Source organism: Protomyctophum bolini (genome assembly GCF_963924005.1).
Source record: "Protomyctophum bolini genome assembly, chromosome: 5".
Taxonomy (NCBI): domain Eukaryota; kingdom Metazoa; phylum Chordata; class Actinopteri; order Myctophiformes; family Myctophidae; genus Protomyctophum; species Protomyctophum bolini.
In genome coordinates, this window is record NC_137866.1 from 24,592,325 (window position 1) to 24,610,366 (window position 18,042).

The 18,042-nt window shown below is 39.9% G+C and overlaps 1 protein-coding gene across 4 annotated transcripts; it reads left to right on the plus strand.

Annotated features, from left to right (window-relative positions):
- Positions 1–76: 76 nt before the first annotated feature.
- gdap1l1 (ganglioside induced differentiation associated protein 1-like 1) lies at positions 77–15,404 on the plus strand (the record flags this gene model as incomplete). 4 transcript variants are annotated; one of them, XM_080763826.1, is made up of 6 exons in its annotated part: positions 77–265; positions 4,808–5,032; positions 11,050–11,239; positions 12,085–12,179; positions 14,638–14,752; positions 15,061–15,404. In XM_080763826.1, 6 exons carry the CDS (start codon positions 77–79, stop codon positions 15,402–15,404), a joined length of 1,158 nt encoding a protein of 385 aa, XP_080619952.1. The 4 variants fall into 4 exon arrangements, with proteins under 4 accessions (XP_080619952.1, XP_080619953.1, XP_080619954.1 ...); XM_080763827.1 differs by having other exon boundaries at positions 4,808–5,000; positions 11,066–11,239; XM_080763828.1 differs by lacking the exon at positions 11,050–11,239 and having other exon boundaries at positions 4,808–5,000.
- Between the last annotated feature and the right edge of the window lie 2,638 nt (positions 15,405–18,042).

An 18,042-nucleotide genomic window follows, 5' to 3' on the forward strand; every position in this document is an offset into this window, starting at 1 on the left:
TTCTGTCCCCTCCCTCTCCATCCCTCTCTCTCGCTCCCCTCCCTGGTCCTCTCTCACACGCACAAAACGCTCTGTCATGGCGTCTTCCAACAATGTTACCCCCACCAACTGTAGCTGGTGGCCTATCTCAGCCTTCGATGAAGACGGCAAAATCACAGACGGGGAGGAAGGCGAAGAACCGACGATGGCAGCAGAGCCCAAATTACCTTTCTCAAAAGACAGGCTCGTGTTGTACCACTGGACGCAGTCCTTCACCTCCCAAAAGGTATCGGCTATATACGGCTAATATACACTATACAGCACGAAGATGGAGGTGTTACAGTACATCTCCTTCGTGACATATAGGCTATACATTCTATAGCACGGAAGTGTGTGTGTGTGTGTGTGTGTGTGTGTGTGTGTGTGTCACCTGCGTGTGCGTGCGTGCGCGTGCGCTGTGACCAAAGCATGTTTTGTGCATGGTTATTATTAACACATGGTCTATGCAACATGGCATTTGAATGTTATCCTGACAGATCTTTCCTTTTAGATATTAGGAAACCTCTGCAGCATGCAGGGGCACAATTCCTCGACATATAGCCTGAATTCATGATCAATATCTTATGCACTAGCTCATGTATGAGTGGATGATTCATTCATCTCATAAACAGTAACCTTTTTATTGACGTGCAGGGTCTATTTTGTCTCTGTATAGCATGTGAATGATGGTTACACCTTATGTGGTCTGACTCTGACACATGACAGTGTCTAAATAATTGATTAAAATGAAGTATCTCTGTGCAAACCAAACCAAATGGAGCTGGCTTTCTCCCCTTACTTTAAGTGAATATAACCATATGATGATTCAAGTTTCTTTATTAGGAAAAGACCCCTTGAGATGTACCATCTCGTTTTCAAGGGGCTCCCAACACAGATACATGTCACAACATTATTGTACATGTAAACAGTAAAACAAAACAAATGACCGTACATACACCTAACATGGACAGGACAAAACACTAAACATTCCAAACCTTGAAAACCTTACAACCTCATTACGGCATTGAATCCAATAATATACTGTAGCACATTATGAAAATTCAAAAATACAAAATAAAATAATGAAATAAAGGAATAAACATGGTGATGATATAATGGCATATTTACCGAAAGCAAGAACATACAACTTTGAATTAGGGAGATAGTGCACTTTTGAAAACTGGGAATGTTGAGATGGATCTACCGGTAATGTTATTTGGTAAAGTATTCCAGTCTGTAGGGGCTTTAAAGGAAAAGGCATATTTACCAAATTCAATACTAACCAAAGGAACAGTAAAGTAAACCTGAGTGGAGTGTCTGGTACATTGTGTTGAAGGAATAGAAGTTCAAAAACCATAACCATTCTTTACCGTGGTAAAGAATGTATATTTCCATATATGGAGGCATTGTGGACATATATTAGAGCAACACAATGTTACCTTCAGAAAGGACACTGAATACTAATAAAATGACATAGATATATTTTACAGTCTTGCACAGCATTAGCCTATGTCATTCACTATTTTACGCACAGTTGAGTGAAGCAGATAAGTCAATGTTATGGAAAACCTGCATGTGATTATGTGATACTATACTATACTGTCCACAACCTTACAGATGCACAGTCGTGTGGTCCAGGGCTAAAGGTTTATCCTGCCTGTTAAACATGCTGTTGCCTCTGAGGCTTATTGGAGCCATTGTCACTCAGCAAAGTTGCAAAGACAAGGCTCTCAGTCAAGACGCTGGCTCCAATCTAAAGTAGTTTGATTTATATTTACTATAGCTTGTGTCATGGTCTGTCGCTCTACAGACCGGTCCATGTCCCACTCTCATCAGCCACTCCCACTCTCCATTCCCTCTCTCAGTCCTTGTCACACACCTGTTTCCACCCCCTCTTCAGTCCAACAGTGCCATGCCCATTCCACACCTGAGAACACTTCTGCAATCACCCTGCTCCCTATAAGACTGGACTCATTTCACAAACAAACTGTCAGTACATACATCCTTGTTCCTGTGTTGTCTGCCTTGGACTCCTTGTGTGTTATTTTGGGCTTCTAAAAGGTATTTGTGATTTGTATAGCTTTAAGTTTTTGTACTTACTGAGTTTTGCATTATTGCTTCTTGAAGTATTGCATTTTTGGATTTTGGACTTTACTTCTTGCATTCCCTACTTTTTGTTTGTAAACTTATTTGGCTTAATAAATAAGTTAATTTGAAACCTGTTCTGCTTTTGTCTCTGCAATTGGGTTCAGTCTTTCCTGCAAACCGTGACAGCTTGAGGCCGTTTTGAACATAAATGCTATGAATTATCAGAGCATTGGTTCTTTCTTAAGAGATGCTGTCAAAGATTAGCATCAAAGCTGCATTACATTCAGCGAGTTGTGGGTTTGATTCCCGAGCCCAGACCTTTGCGTGTCACTCCCCATCCCCAACTCCTCTCTCTACTGTGTATTATCAATAAAGGCAGAATAGCCCAAAATATATCGTAGAAAAAGAAGAAAAGCTGCATTGCATTTATATTATATTTATAAATGTTTCTTAGCTACATTGTTTGATATGCAAGCTAATGCATGTGGACTTCTTAACATAATAGCTTGACCATTCCACTAGGATCTATATCAAATATGTGACTCATATAATGCAACTGCTTTCAGCATTATTTGTAGGTGGAATTAACCCATTTTGGACGGGAACCCCTTTTGGTGTTAGCATCATGTTATGCTTTAGCTATTGAAAAATAGATCTACAAGCTCATAGCACGCCACACATAGCGCGCTACGAGCTTGTCGGTCTGCTATTTTTGAAAAATCGAATAAAATAAACATTTTTAGAATCTGATCTCAGGTCAGAATGGGTTAAAATGCTACTTTTATGTCAGTTACATTTTAGGCCTAATATGTTTGGTGACATACGAAGCACATTGACTTGTGCATGTAAAATAAACAACAACCTACATACAGAACAAAACAAAAGTGTAAGGTATCGTTGATCCTGATAGCAAAGCACATCGTAGTGATATCCGAGATATGGTATCGGCTCTCACAGAAGCGTTGTTCAGCAAACTGTGGTCTGGAGAAAAAAACATGTCTGATAGCACGTGAGTCGTGACTGAAGTATAGCAAGCACAACAGAGGTGTTATGGTTATAGAGAAGGATGGCAATTTGATGCCTGAAAATTACAGTACTGGCATTCTTGAGGGCTGCATATTACAGAATTATATGTTCAACATAGCTTGTAACCTTTTGCCGTTTCATATCGGCATAGAGCACTGTGTGCGTCGGTACTCCAATACTACAGTGTATATAGTCAATGCTATATGTTGCTGTTCTTGATAATGAACATTATACTATGCTGTAGTATTATATCACTGTGTTGCATTTTCTGTGTGTAGTCCTATGGGCAAATGTCTAAACAGCTGAGGTAATATTGGCAATATTACAAGGCAATGACTAAACTCATTAAGTAAGAAACTGATTTTGTTTTTAAGGCCATGACTATGCGTTTTCATAGAAACATTTAGATTTTCAGTATATTCATTTCTATCTAGGCTCACTGTAGATTTCAACAGCTTCTCCTTCAATGTTACTTAAAAATACATGCATTTGTGGCATTTTGTTAAGCTTTACACATCCTCCAAGTTGTCCAAACCAGAGGCCTGTGGCGACTGTAACTGTACACTCCCTGCCTCTTACTTTAGTTTTATTTTTAGAAACCTGCCCACAAATAGTGATATCAAGATTAAAGTGGTTATTCTTTGACCCATGAATAGGCTAACTCTCTATGGACATTAGCTTGTCCTGCTAGTAACGGATGTTGACTGACCAAACTGTTTTTGTGAAGGACCACACTAAAGTCTTTGCTTTCTTTGGTTCTGCAATACTGTTATTTATTTTTAAATTTCTGAATTGTTTCAACTCAGATTCAGCCCATTCATTTTATTTAGATGTTACCAGACATATACCGGTAGACAGAGATCTCTGTTCGTCTGGCTACTCCCTATTCTGTATCTCCGATATTGAGAACATATCGCTTTACTCTGTCTCCTAGATGAAAGGTCCGTCAGCTCTGTTCAATATTATAAAGATTGATCACATGTCACCAAATTAACAATATAATATGTTGGCGCTGGTTGTTCCAGCACCACAGACCAACCCTGCTCTAGACAGCTATAGCCTCCAGCAGAGCTACACCATGAAAAGGGAAGTTAATCATTTGCACTTAAAACCTTTTATTGTAGTTCTGAGGTTTAAATTACTTCTAACCCCAGTGGGTGTGGTATAGGCATACAGTTCATATCATTGTATTTACTGTCTCATCTTACCTGCCCCATCAGCAATACGTCTGCAGGCGTAGTGTAAACTTCTTTAGCTTATAGGGAGTACTAAAACCTGAGGGGTGGCGTGAGAGTAGTGTTTTTTTAATTGTTGCCCAGACAGAACCCACCCTGCCCCCCACCCAAGTACATTCTGTGCCTACACGATACAATTATAATTGTAATGTGATATGATGTCTCTGTCCCGTCCCCCCCTCCCTCTCTGTCAATACCCCTCACCCGTACTCTGCTCCCCCCCCCCCCCCCCACACCTATCTTGCTTCTTTTTCTTTCTCTCTGATGTAAAGAGAAGTTTGTGGCGGCGTGACCCATGTTGCTGCGGCCCGTGCACTCAGCACATCGTAATTTCGTTTTTTTCTGCTGCTGCAGTTGGAAAGAATGACAAATAAAGCAATCTTGAATCTGTGGCTTGTGTAGTCAGCTAATTCTGCGTGCATTCACTATTTAATTTCTAGGTCCGTCTAGTTATTAACGAGAAAGGTCTAATCTGCGACGAGAGGGACGTGAGCTTGCCTCTGCAGGAGCACAAAGAGCCTTGGTTCATGAGGCTGAACCTGGGCGAGGAGGTGCCCGTCGTCATCCACGGAGACACCATCGTCAGCGACTACAACCAGATCATCGAATACCTAGAGGCAAACTTTGTGGGAGGTACAATAACATTCTGTTTTTGTTATGTTGGAGTAGCTGCAGGTTAAGTTCTGGTTATGCAAAACCAATCCCCCCCCCCCCCCCCCCCCCCCCAGGCAACAGAGCAGCACTATCCCTCTCTCTGTTTCTGGTGCCCCCTATTGGTACTAATAAGTCATATACTCGTGCTCAGATACACACGCATACGCAGGGACATTGCTGGTTGTAGGAGTGGTTGCACCACTCAAAAATAAGCCACAGTAGAGATTTATGCTACGTATGTGCTCGCCAAGAGTTTGGAAGCATACAGTAGCCTACATTACACAGCAAAATCTTGTTAATTTAACTCTGATATCAGAGATCATTAACACTCCAGATTGCATCAGTTGCAGAGGCAGTGTACATTCCATTATGCAATATCCTAGGAGTATGAATCCAATAAATGCCTGAGGGATGTTGAGTATGTCCTTGTCACAGTAAAGAGACCCTTTGTGCTCACTCATCCACAGCAGGAAGGGTTGATGCTTCAGGGAACCACTGACTTGGTATATGGCTCTGGTGAAATTGTGTAAAGGCATACATTAATTCACTAAAATTACATAAATCAACATGGTAGTCTCAACTTTGGCATGGAGTATCCTGACACATAGGGGTAAGTAGCAGAATAGGGTTTGGGGCTTGCAACCATTGTATTTTTAAATATGACCGACATCATCCCCAGAAACACGAAACAATATACTGTTCGCTTAACAAATAACAACAAAGATGGTAATTTTCCAGCACATTATGGTGAATATCACTGATTCACTTGTATATAGAAAACTTCCCATTTCCCTAACCTTTAATTTGACCCCAAGATTAACTTTCTATCTTGAAAATTACTCTTTTTGTAGCCAAAATTCTACCTCAAATTGGTAGAAATCTATATTCAGTCAGTATGAGGGTATACAGCTATACATTTGGAATAAATGAATGAATAACTGCATGAGATTGAACTGACTTCACATTATTACTTGAATCAGCTATGTAAAAAGATGGCAAAGTATCCCAGCTACATTTCTTATGCAAATTAGTGCCGCCATTATCAAAAAAATAGATTTTCACTATCTCAGCCAATATTGCACTTAAATGAACAAATAAGGTGTCTAGACCTATGTTTTGAGGGTCAAGGATCTCAGTGAAACTAAGTGACCCACATGCCCATGGCATGGTGTGGTAATCAGTGCCACCATTATATAATATATAATATATATATATATATATATATATATATAATAAATATAATATAATCACATTTTTACTAGTACTAATACCAATATTGCATACAAATAAGGTATCTAGCTGTATAGCAGTGGTTTTCCTCTTTTTTCCTGTATTTTGAAACCCTTTTCTTTTTTACCCAGTGTCATACCAAAGACTGTAAAAATGGGGCCCAATGCCTCCCTGCTTGACACTCAGCATCAAGGGTTGGATTGGGGCTCAGTCCCTGCGACATACTAGCGTCATGTCCAGGGGGTGTACTTGTACATCAAGCTGCCTCACGCTACAGAAACAGGACATAGGCTCCTGCCCTAAGGGGCCTCATGACTCGGCAAGGCTACTTACTTACTTACTTATCATTGATGTTGGTAGTGGTACCATAGGAGATATCCGTCATGTTCATAGAACTCGTCAGTCTTCTTCGTCTTCTTGTCCATGCTCTCCAGTGACAAGGAGATCAACCAGTGAGGTTGGTATAGGACTGGCAGTGCCGGTTCTAGGCCTTTTGAGGCCCTAGGCAACATATTATACAGAGCCCAAAATGTTTATAAACAAATCACAAATGTTTATAAACAAATCACAAATGTTTATAAACAAATCACAAATGTTTATAAACAAATACCAAAATGTTTATAAACAAATCCCAAATCCCTTGGTCCTACCCCCCGACCATGAGACTTACTACAGGTAAACTGGTAGTGGTCCTACCCCCCCCATGAGACTTACAAATCCCAAATGTTTATAAACAAATCCCAAATGTTTGTAAACAAATCCCAAATGTTTATAAACAAATCCCAAATGTTTATAAACAAATCCCAAAATGTTTATAAACAAATCCCAAAATGTTTATAAATAAATCACAAATGTTTATAAACAAATCCCAAATGTTTATAAACAAATACCAAAATGTTTATAAACAAATCCCAAATCCCTTGGTCCTACCCCCCCGACCAATGACTGGACAGCAGGACTACACTGGATAAAAAAAATATATATCATTAAAATAATATTTTGCACAACTTTTCAAGATTTTTCAAAAATAGCAGATCTACAAGATCCTAGCGCGGCATAAAGAGACACGCGATGAGCTTGTATATCTGCTATTTTTGAATAGCCAAAGTATAACATGACACCAATGCTTCCCGGTTTTAATCGTTAACTCCTATAAGAAGGAAAGCAGCTGATGATGGTTCGCGATTCAAACTTATTCATTTAACTGTTTGATGCGGTTAAAATAGCATTATTTACTGTACTGGTGTAGTTGTATTCCAAATTAGCCACATAGAAAACAATTATTCCTGTTAAATGTTCCGTGATAGGTAGAGTTTAAACTAAATCGATTTCAAGCTGCTAATCAGCGAGACGAGATCAGCTGAAATGCATTTCCTCTGTCAGAGGCGTACATGTATCTACAATATAAGGCGAGGGCAGGCGCCTGTCCAAATCCATTTCTGGCGTGGGCCAAAATCCATACAATGAGGAGAAAAAAAGAGGACAAAAACAAGACCTGAGAACTATTAATGGAATCACCCATTGGAATGTCAACGCATGCCTTTCAGCCTTTGTATCCTACTCGTCTTGCAGGTATATCTCTTTGAAAACCTTTAGTGCTACGATTGCGCAGGGGGAGACGACAAATAACACATCTTGCCTGCCCAAAACGTAATTCCTGGATATGCCACTGCTCTGTGTCCAAATCCCCAGCAGTTGGCTCTGAGAGTTCTATTAAAGCTCTCAATTGTAATGCATACTTTGAAACATTGGCTGCGTTGAATTTGGTCTTGTTTTATTTATTTACTTTTCTGTCAGCACTTAAACCCAGACTGCGGGAGGCATTATATACATCCCACCTGGACCATGTTCAGCCTGAAGGAGAACTGCATGCCTTCACGACACGACAGTCGGTCCATAATGTAGTATGGCCCTAAGATGCTCAAAATATTCACACCCCTGTGCTGCAGCAGACTGCACCTGCCATGCCCTGCAGGTCGGTCTAGCTCTGGCCCTGGGATTGATTATTCAGAGTCCTGGATCTCTGCCAGGTGCAGCTCCACCCTCCACAAACCTGTACTGTGAACAGAACAGCTAGGACATGCAGCCACCCATGGGGATGGAATGGAACCTCCGTTCTTTCGTCAGTGTCCCCATGGGCCGTGTGTATGACTTGCCTTGCTGCGACCTTGCTCTGTTTTAAGTTTGAACCCTGTAACACCCAGCGTTGCAATAATACAACATATATATATATATATATATATATATATATATATAATTATTTTTTCTTTTCACCTAAACGTCATCATTGATGTTCATTGATGTTCATCATGATGTTGTCATGATATTTGCATATAAATACCCCCCCACAGAGGTTGAAATTCACACAAATTAAAACTCTCTGGACTCTCTGGACTTTTAACCTATGACCTTTGACCTTTAACCCTGATAAAATACTAAATGTGCATAAAATTTGCAAAAAACCTTTCTTTTTTTTTCACTTGTTAAATACTAATTATACTACTCAACTAATTTGGTTTTGTATACCACACTATTGTAATACTTGATGCTTATAGTGTCGAGTGTATTGGCCGGGGACATTCAACTAAGTATTCTCAGTGCTTTGTTGAGAATGAGATGTCATCCTTATGTGAAATGTGACCACAACGGTGGTGGTAGAGCAGTGGTTCCCAAAGTGGGGTCCAGGGGTACCTAGCTCAATTAGAGATAGTTAGGAACCAAATGGACCATTATGGGTCTCTCAGAGTTAAAATAACATTGATTTTACAATATAAATTGGGAGTCCAAGAGATAGAAATATCATTAAATGGGGGTCCGTAGACTAATGCATGTCAAACTGGGGGTCCTTGAAATTAAATGGGTTGAGAATCACTGCTAGAGCTGTAGAAATCTTCTCTTATGGAAGTTTGGGAACGACTGCGGTTGAGGACGGCTCTATACTGTAGTTACCATGCTGTTTGCCAATATCATGGCTGACATGTTATTTTTTAGTATGTTTGTCTTTAGTTCAATGTTTGTTTTGTAAACGCCATTGACAACGAAGGGAAAATGTACGTCATAATGTACTCATTGCGTCATATTTTGTTGTTTTTTTGTTTGTTATGCTTGCTTGGCATTAACGTGGGTTGCTTAGAAACCATGGGTGATCTATAAAGTTGTGATGTTCCTGGGAACTGGGAAGTTAGACTAAAAATACTATAGCTGTGTAGTATTTTGTGTATATTCTGTCAACAAACAAATATACAATCAATCAATCACCACCAGTGAATATATGCATGATGATGAATATACATCTATTGTACAATGAACTTGAATTCAATGGATATATAAGTATAGTTTATTATTGCGACCGAAGGTCGCAGTCATAGGCAGGGGCACGTTCCCCCCCTGGTGCCCCGCCCCCCAAAAAAGGTTAAATATATATTTTTGGTCAATTGTAACTTCATTCTCATTTATACTTTTCATTTCATTCATGTTTTGTAATGAACAGTTTTACATTACATGATTGATTGATGACTCACATGCTATAGTATGCTCCAAAATGAGTAAATAATAGTGTCTAGAAAAAGGTGTACTTGCACAGTTAGTTGTTTATATTCTATAACTTATAGCCATTGAGTTCTCACAGATGTGTACACAGAAATTGTAGGCTTGAATACCCCCCCCCCCCCCTGTTGGAAGAGCCTAAAATCACCTATGGTCTATGAAATCTTATATTTTTTTGACACTCAAAATCTCCATACATGGGGAATTTTTGTCACTCAAAATCCGTCTTACTGGTCTCAGGCGTCTTATAATGATCTATACTATTATAATAATCCACTAACATTACATTATAATAGATTTAGTTGGTGTCAAGGTGTGGGCTTTGTGTTATAAAATCTGTGTGCTAGGTGATATATAAAATGGTAGGGGAGAGCCGCCATGGTTGTAACATTTTGCAAGTTTCACTCATTTACACAGAGATCCTTTTATCTACATATGTAATATTTTCAGGCAAAGGACCTACACATGTCTGCTATCATAAACCACTTCAAGTTTTTCCATTGATGAAACGGGTCGGGAGTTATTAAACCGAAAGTGGACTCTGTTCCACACTGGGCATATGGAATTAATTGTAACGGCATGCGCCATAAATGTAAAAAATGTATAAAGAAAAGAAAAGAAAATGCCATTAAACATCGTTTGCAGCTTAAATCAATTATATTTCATTGAAGCAACTCTTTAACATTGTTTTCATACCATGGATGTGATAAGAAAATGTATCAAACATAATTAGGGAATTATTAAATATTACCGGGTGTAAGTCTGGGTGTTTGAGTCAGTTCAATGGGAAAATATACATTGATTACACAAAAAAGACATTTGATTGATTGAGTTGTACAATTTTATACAACCCTAAACCGATCTAGAATACACTCTGTAATTGAAAGACAGCTGACTGAACATAATATTGGCCAATATGTCAAATGTGTAAATAATATTCCATATAATGTTATATGACATGGCGTGTGTTACAATTTAACCACTTTGCAAGGCCTTCTTTGGCGTTGCTTACAGACCAGAACTAACATGCAGTCACTGCAGTGTCTAAAAACGATGCAAACTAATGAAGAACATAAGCATGCAGACATCCATGTCGATTTTAGCTCATCAACATCAAAGACAAGATCTGTAGACCACAAGATACTCAAGGTGAAAATTGAATTAATTTTTTAAGGGTGTTGTACAATAACCAATGATTAAATTAAAAGTGCTATAAGTGTATATTGTTTGTGCTATATATATCATGATGTACATGATCTCGCCTTCAGAAACGGTGGCCCAGCTGATTCCTGATGAAGGCTCAGTCCTCCATGAGCGTGTGCAGCAGTACCGTCAGCTCCTAGATGGCCTGCCCATGGACGCTTACACGCATGGCTGTATCCTCCATCCAGAGCTGACCACTGACTCCATGATCCCAAAGTACGCCACTGAAGAAATACGTAGTAAGTGAAGCCATTAAAGCCAATCCATCCATCCGTCCATCCATCCATCCATCCCAAGGCATTCCAAGGCCAGTGTGGAGATCTGCCCCACGATATTCTCCAAGCTGGACAATTAGCTTGGTTTGGTGCTGCAAGTTAGCTGGAAGTCCTGGGAACTGATGGTAGGTGTGGTGTTTGATAACAGTTATAAAACACCACACCTACCAACAAAAAGGCGCAATGACTTTGCAGGACTTCTATCTTTTATATTTTTCCTAAATGTTCCTACTTTTATTTTATTTTCGCCAGGGTTCCGGTTAAAGTGGTTAACATACACAGTATGCAATATAAGAATCCCTGGCCTAAACACAGCACATTGCTGTCTTGGCGATCAATTCTGTGTAAACCTATAAATCAAGGCAAAGGGAGAGGATTAGCCTTAAGTTCTGCAGTAGAATCAATTATACAAGCAACCCTCAGTTAGTATGTGTGATAACTATTAAATCAACCTGATGGCTTAATAGAAGTGGTGAACCAGTGATGTTTATGTGTAATTAGAGACAATAATGTTTTGATGGCATGGCTTAGCTGTCTAAAGAGGCACATGTCTGTGTGTGCAGACTATGAGCACTGCCAGTTGGCAAACTGAATACCTACCTACATGCACGGAAAAGTGAGCACACAAATTGTGATTTGCCAGAATGAGATGATGTATGATGATAAGAGTGCCCCTCACTTCACACGGGTGTGATTTGTATTTGTAATTATGTATTGACATTGACAAATGTACTGTGTGGTGTGCGTTTGTGTGTGCCTGTGTGCGTGCGCATGCGTGCGTGTGTGTGTGTGTACACCTGTCCACTCAGGACACCTGGCTAATGCTGCATCAGAGCTACTGAAGCTGGACCATGAGGAGCCCCAGCTGACAGAACCTTACCTCTCCAAGCAGAAGAAACTCATGGTGGGTTCATTCACACAACAGACACGTGTGTGTTACTGTATAAATGCTGATGCTAGAACAAGTGCAGTTCAAAGTTCAAGATTATTGAACCTCCGGTTGAAGTTGTCCTCAAGAAGTATGTAACAGTACAGTAACAGTACATTGTACAGTAGGCATAGTTGAATGACACCTGTGCGGCTGCGCCCTTCTGGAAGAAGCCGTGCGGAATCTGCTCAGCCAGCAGTCGGTCTCTGGTCAAACACACTGATGTTGTTGTAGTCCCCCTGACAGGGCTGGACTGGCCACAGGGCATACCGGGCATTTTCCCGGTGGGCCGCGACCGTAGGGGGCCTCCATGATAAAAAGAAAAAAAAAGGCAGACAGGCCAATAGGCGGCAGGCCACCTGGAAAGGTCCGGGCGTGCTGCCATTCTGACAGTGCCATCATGATAATTTCACTGTACCTGTATCAGTGAGTGACAAATAAACCCTCTACAGGGTTGTGTAGTTGTCTGTTGGTTTGTATCATTTAGGCTTTAGGCTTATGTTGTTCTGTAAAAGTGGTGGTATTAGGGCTTGTTTGTTTGTGTGTGCCGCGACGGATCGGGCGGTAGAGTTTCTGTCTGCTATCTGCACGCTGGTTGTGGTGGGCCGGTCTGGGCCAAATTCACGCGAAAATGCCCGGGCCGAATTTTTGTCCCAGTCCAGCCCTGTCCCCTGATCATATTGGCCTCCAAATACAAATATCTTTGTTCCCGATGATGGTGACAGAGTTCCACATTAAAAAGGTGCAGGAATGTCTCTGGCGTTAATTAGAGACCAGACCATTGTGGTGGTGTCCAGCTCGTAGATTAGTTATTATCGTGTCTAGACCGATGTTTGAATCCTCAAACAAAAGAGAGAAAACAAGTCCAACCTAACTCTGTTGTTATAGAGTAGTTGTTAATACAGTAGGCAAGGTTATGAATCTGACGCAAGCCAAGTGCGGTCTACATTGTCTATGCCTCATGGCATCGCTGTCATTTCAATGATCCAAACGAGTCATTCCTGTTTTCCTTAAGTGTTGCACTTGTGTGTGCACTGGCAGTAATTTAGTTAGCGCCATGCTGAAAACATATGAACATCATGCATGTTTTGCGTATGACTGTGCCGCATCACTCTGCCCTGAATGCAGCTTCTATTCATTAGACTGAAGATAGAGATCCATGTGCGCTGATGCATGGTGGTAATCCATTAAATGAGCTTTTGATAGTAGTAGTTGTTGACATTCAGTATAGGACAAGGAACAGATAGTGATGCATTGATAAGGGTTTCCTTGCAGCACATTGTTGCAGCGTGTGATTATCCGGGCACAGAAATAAGGGTGTTTGCGTTTGTAATGTAAATGAACATGGACATAATGCATAAGCCATTATGCATTATGGGCGGCTGTGGCTCAGGAGGTAGAGCAGGTCGTCCAATGATCCCTGGGTCGGCGGTTCGATTCCCGGCTCCTCCTCCTGTCCACATGTCGAAGTGTCCTTGGGCAAGACACTGAACCCTACATTGCCTCCAATGAGTCAATCGGTGCTACTGTAGCTTGCCACCATTGGTGTGTGAATGTGGGAAGTGAGGACGCTGGCGTCGACTGTTCGCCGCTTCACCTCCTAATGCATGAATGAATGAACAGTTGTAAAGCGCATTGAGCACTTGGAAAAGCGCTATAAATTGCAATTCATTATTATTATTATTAACCCCGGTGTCCCTACTTTGTCACTGTCAAAACATTTAATACATTCAGATTTCTTTCGACATTTAGTGTTTGTTTTAAAAAATAGACGCTAAGCTCACAACACACCGTAAGGCGACACGTTATGAGCTAGTATTTTCCTAAAGGATTAGAGCTTAAATGTTTAATACACTATGTCATACAGTCCAGTGTACATACAGTGCATGTGGCTATGACTGCAGATGCACAGATATGAGTCATGACATTAGGATATAATGCTGTTAACAGCCTAGCAATTTTACCAGTTTTTTTTTTTATGCTGCTTGGACAGGAACCTACCCTAGCAATATGTGATTCCAAGTCTGTCAGTTCCATCCTCTCTATTGCCACACCTTGCTATGGCAATAAAACACTGCAGCTTGTTCTTCCGTGTTATTGATTTTTTTTATTCCAATATTTGATGGACTATGTTGACTTGCTGCGTTGTTCTTGTGTCAGCAGTGTGTCTGCAGCTGCACTTTACTTTTCACCTACTGTATATGACATGCCAAAAATAGTGACGGCGGGTTGAAATATTTAACCAATCAAAAGTATTAACAAGAGGTTGTAACTAAATACACTAATAATTACATTGGATCCATTGGAACACAGGTTATTTTTTTTAATAGTAATGGTTTTGGACATACTGCACAGGTTTCTGTCCGTCAGCAACAATAATTGTACAGAATGTTGCATTTGGACTTGAGATGCACATGTTCTATTGTGTTAACAGGCAAAAATCATAGACCATGACAATGTGAACCACCTGAAGAAGATTCTGGGAGAGCTAACCATGGTTCTAGATCAGGTGGAAGCCGAGCTAGAAAAGAGGAAACTTGAGTATCAAGGTATAATATTACTCCCATTTATTAAGACACTATTAAGAATGCATTTGCATTAGGACTGCAACTATTGATTTATTTCTTTTTGATTAATTGAATAACTGAATAATTGCAAATAACTGATGTACCACCTGCCAATACTTGGGAGTGCAATGCATTTTTACAACATTGGACATTTTTTTGTACTTTAATTTAATTATTTTATTAAATTTAATAAATTATAGATTTTTTTAAACAAATATAAATCAATTAGTTTAATTTTCATATCATTTCAAATTGACTACCTATTACAGTAAGATCTTTTCTTTTGCCAGGTCAAAAGTGTGAGTTGTGGCTATGTGGACCTGAATTTACACTAGCTGATGTCTGTCTGGGAGCCTTGTTGCACAGGCTCATGTTCTTGGGACTTTCTAAGAAATATTGGGAGGACGGCAGCCGACCCAACATCCAGTCCTTTTTTGTGCGTGTGCAAAAACGCTACGCCTTCCGAAAGGTCTTGGGCGACATCCACACTACCCTCCTGTCGGCAGTTCTACCCAACGCATTTCGGATGGTAAAAAAGAAGCCACCATCTTTCTTCGGGGCCTCTTTTCTCATGGGCTCCCTCGGAGGAATGGGTTACTTTGCCTATTGGTTTTTAAAAAAGAAATACATATAGTGGTGAATGCCCCCTTGTTGTGTTTAATGTCTGTGTATATGTGTGTGATGTTTCAACTTTTCTGTACTGTTTTATGACTGCAGGAAACATATGAATCTATATAGAGAACACTATTACTGTTATCCTGGGTGAACAAAGAATATTAAGAACATTCCATAACAAGGAATTCTTGACAGCACATTTTTCTGGTAATCAATGCCTTCATCTACAGTAGCTTTTATTTGTGGTAATGTTCAGGTCTCACGACTTTAGTCCTGCACACTCATTTTCATTTCGTTGGAGGCATGGTCAAGCCATAATGAGAATTTCAACCAAATATTCTTTACAAGTACAAGAGAAATAGACAATTGGGCATAATGGAATGAGGTTAAAGCATCATCTACAGGGGTTACCACCACTTACCAGTCCACAGCATGTCACTCAACCACTGAATTTATAACCATTATTCATAGCATTGGCGTTCACCTTACTGCTCTTCACTCCTTTATTGGCCTGGGGTTTTCTCTGTGAAACTTCAGGAGATTTAAATGACAAATTATTTATGATAATTGCTGTGCTACCAGAAACTGCCAGATGAGATGAATGATGGAGGTAAACATTCCCCATATTGCGCATCTGCATAGACCAGTGGCTCTCAATGTCTGTAGAGTAGGTAACCAGGAATTTGGGTGTTGCTGTTTTGAGTGACATCTTGTGGCGGTAACGTAACATTCCAACTTTTGCATTGGTGGACACACCAGTGCTTTTGGAGGTCTCTGCATAACCACCAAGGACAGATTTAATTTCATTTCAAGGTTTCTTCTTGAATAAACGTTTAATAACACAGCGCAAGTTTATAAGCATGAACTCTGAAGCACTTATTGTGTTTTGTAGATTGTCCGGGCCGGGTAGAGTAACGCCTAATTCATAGTCATACCTGGCATTGCTTACGGGGAATAACTGATTTTCAACTAATAATGTGACGCATCATGTCACATTATTAATTTGTTAAATAATAATTACAGTATAATACTAATACTAATAATTATTATATTTATTACTATTATGAATATATATTGGGATTAATTCAACCAGCACTACGTAAATTTCATGTCCTTTCTGGGATTTGAATCCCCTACGCAAGAAAATAATATTTTACCATTAGCCTGCTTGCTTGCTGAGGGGAAGAAATAGAATTTTCAGGCAGTACCAATTGTCAACCACTAAAGGTCATACCAGACCACAGGATCTACTTTTCTGAATAGAATAAAAGGGAGACCAAATACAACCACTGCAGTTGGTATAGACAGTTATATTGTATTTTCATAATCTACCATACAGATTGGTAAAAATAGCATTTTATTTATTAAAAAAAACCTTACATGGTGAAGCTTTATCCCTCACCAATATCAAGCAAGACATCACTGGCTTCTTACTGCCCTTTAATCCTCCTGACAGATGCTAGATTGTTTTACTGATAGATATTCATAATTGCACATTTTGTTGAATTTATTGAACTAAACTGAATTATTAGGGGAACTTCACAAGTATTTAACATGGATCTAATGGCTATATTGTAAGTTGGACAAGTGGAAAATCTGACATAACTCTTACCAATGGCGTTCTGTCTGTGCTGGGATGCCATCAAAGCGTGTCCAAGCACGTTATTTTACGTAGGCTGATGATTTTTCCAGCGCAAGCATCACGACACTCTCAGCACAGCACATTGGGAACTGTAATGTCAGACTCTCTCATGTCCTCCTCATCGTTGAATGACGGCATTCAAATGGTTTCAAACTTGGATAATGAGTGGGGAAGGTGTAGACGGGCTGACTCATCTTAAAGCAGGGCGGAATATGAAGAGGCTAACTTGCCTTTGCCCAAGCAAAGATGTTGTCAGCTCAGTCACAAATCGTCATTAATTTTGTTCTGTTGAGCCATCCTGATATTTTGGGTCAAATTTGGGGTTAACGTTGCACAATGTTACTTATGGTTCCACTCCAGTACCACTTAGGTTTCAGTTCATAACGTTATGTTAAGTGTCATTGGGAGTACATGGCAAAATCTGGAGTGTGAACTTGAAAAGTGAGTTGAGTGTGAACTTGCGTTATTGGGAGTACATGGCAAAATCTGGAGTGTGAACTTGAACAAACTTGTACAAAGATGTTGTTCATGATGTCTCTGGTTTTGTGACTGGTTGTACAGACATTCTTACTGTATAATGTACAGTACATAGACTAAACCTCTTAATGGGAACTGTGACCCAAGCCATTCAACATTGATGGACCTACAGCACAGTGATTCTTTTTATGTCTGCAGTCTGCACCACTAGATCACAACACTTATGGTTCGATATGCATCACCGTGGAACATGAACAGGGTTTATATCTTTAAAGGAGATTATCGTTCAACTGAAATTAGGCCTTGGGCGATGAACAAGACAAACAGTCCCAGGAGGCCAATATTTAAGTCAGGATGTGCCAAGTTTTCTTTTGCCACAGAAACTGCAGGTGCTAATTAACTTCATGACCCTATAGCCTATACTGTTTGGAGGTTGTAGATCTGTACTGTAGAAGTTTTTTGTTTATTTAGGCTTGGATTTTCATTTTTATTATAATTGCTAAAAATAAGGAAGGGTTAATGTGGTTAATAAAACGCT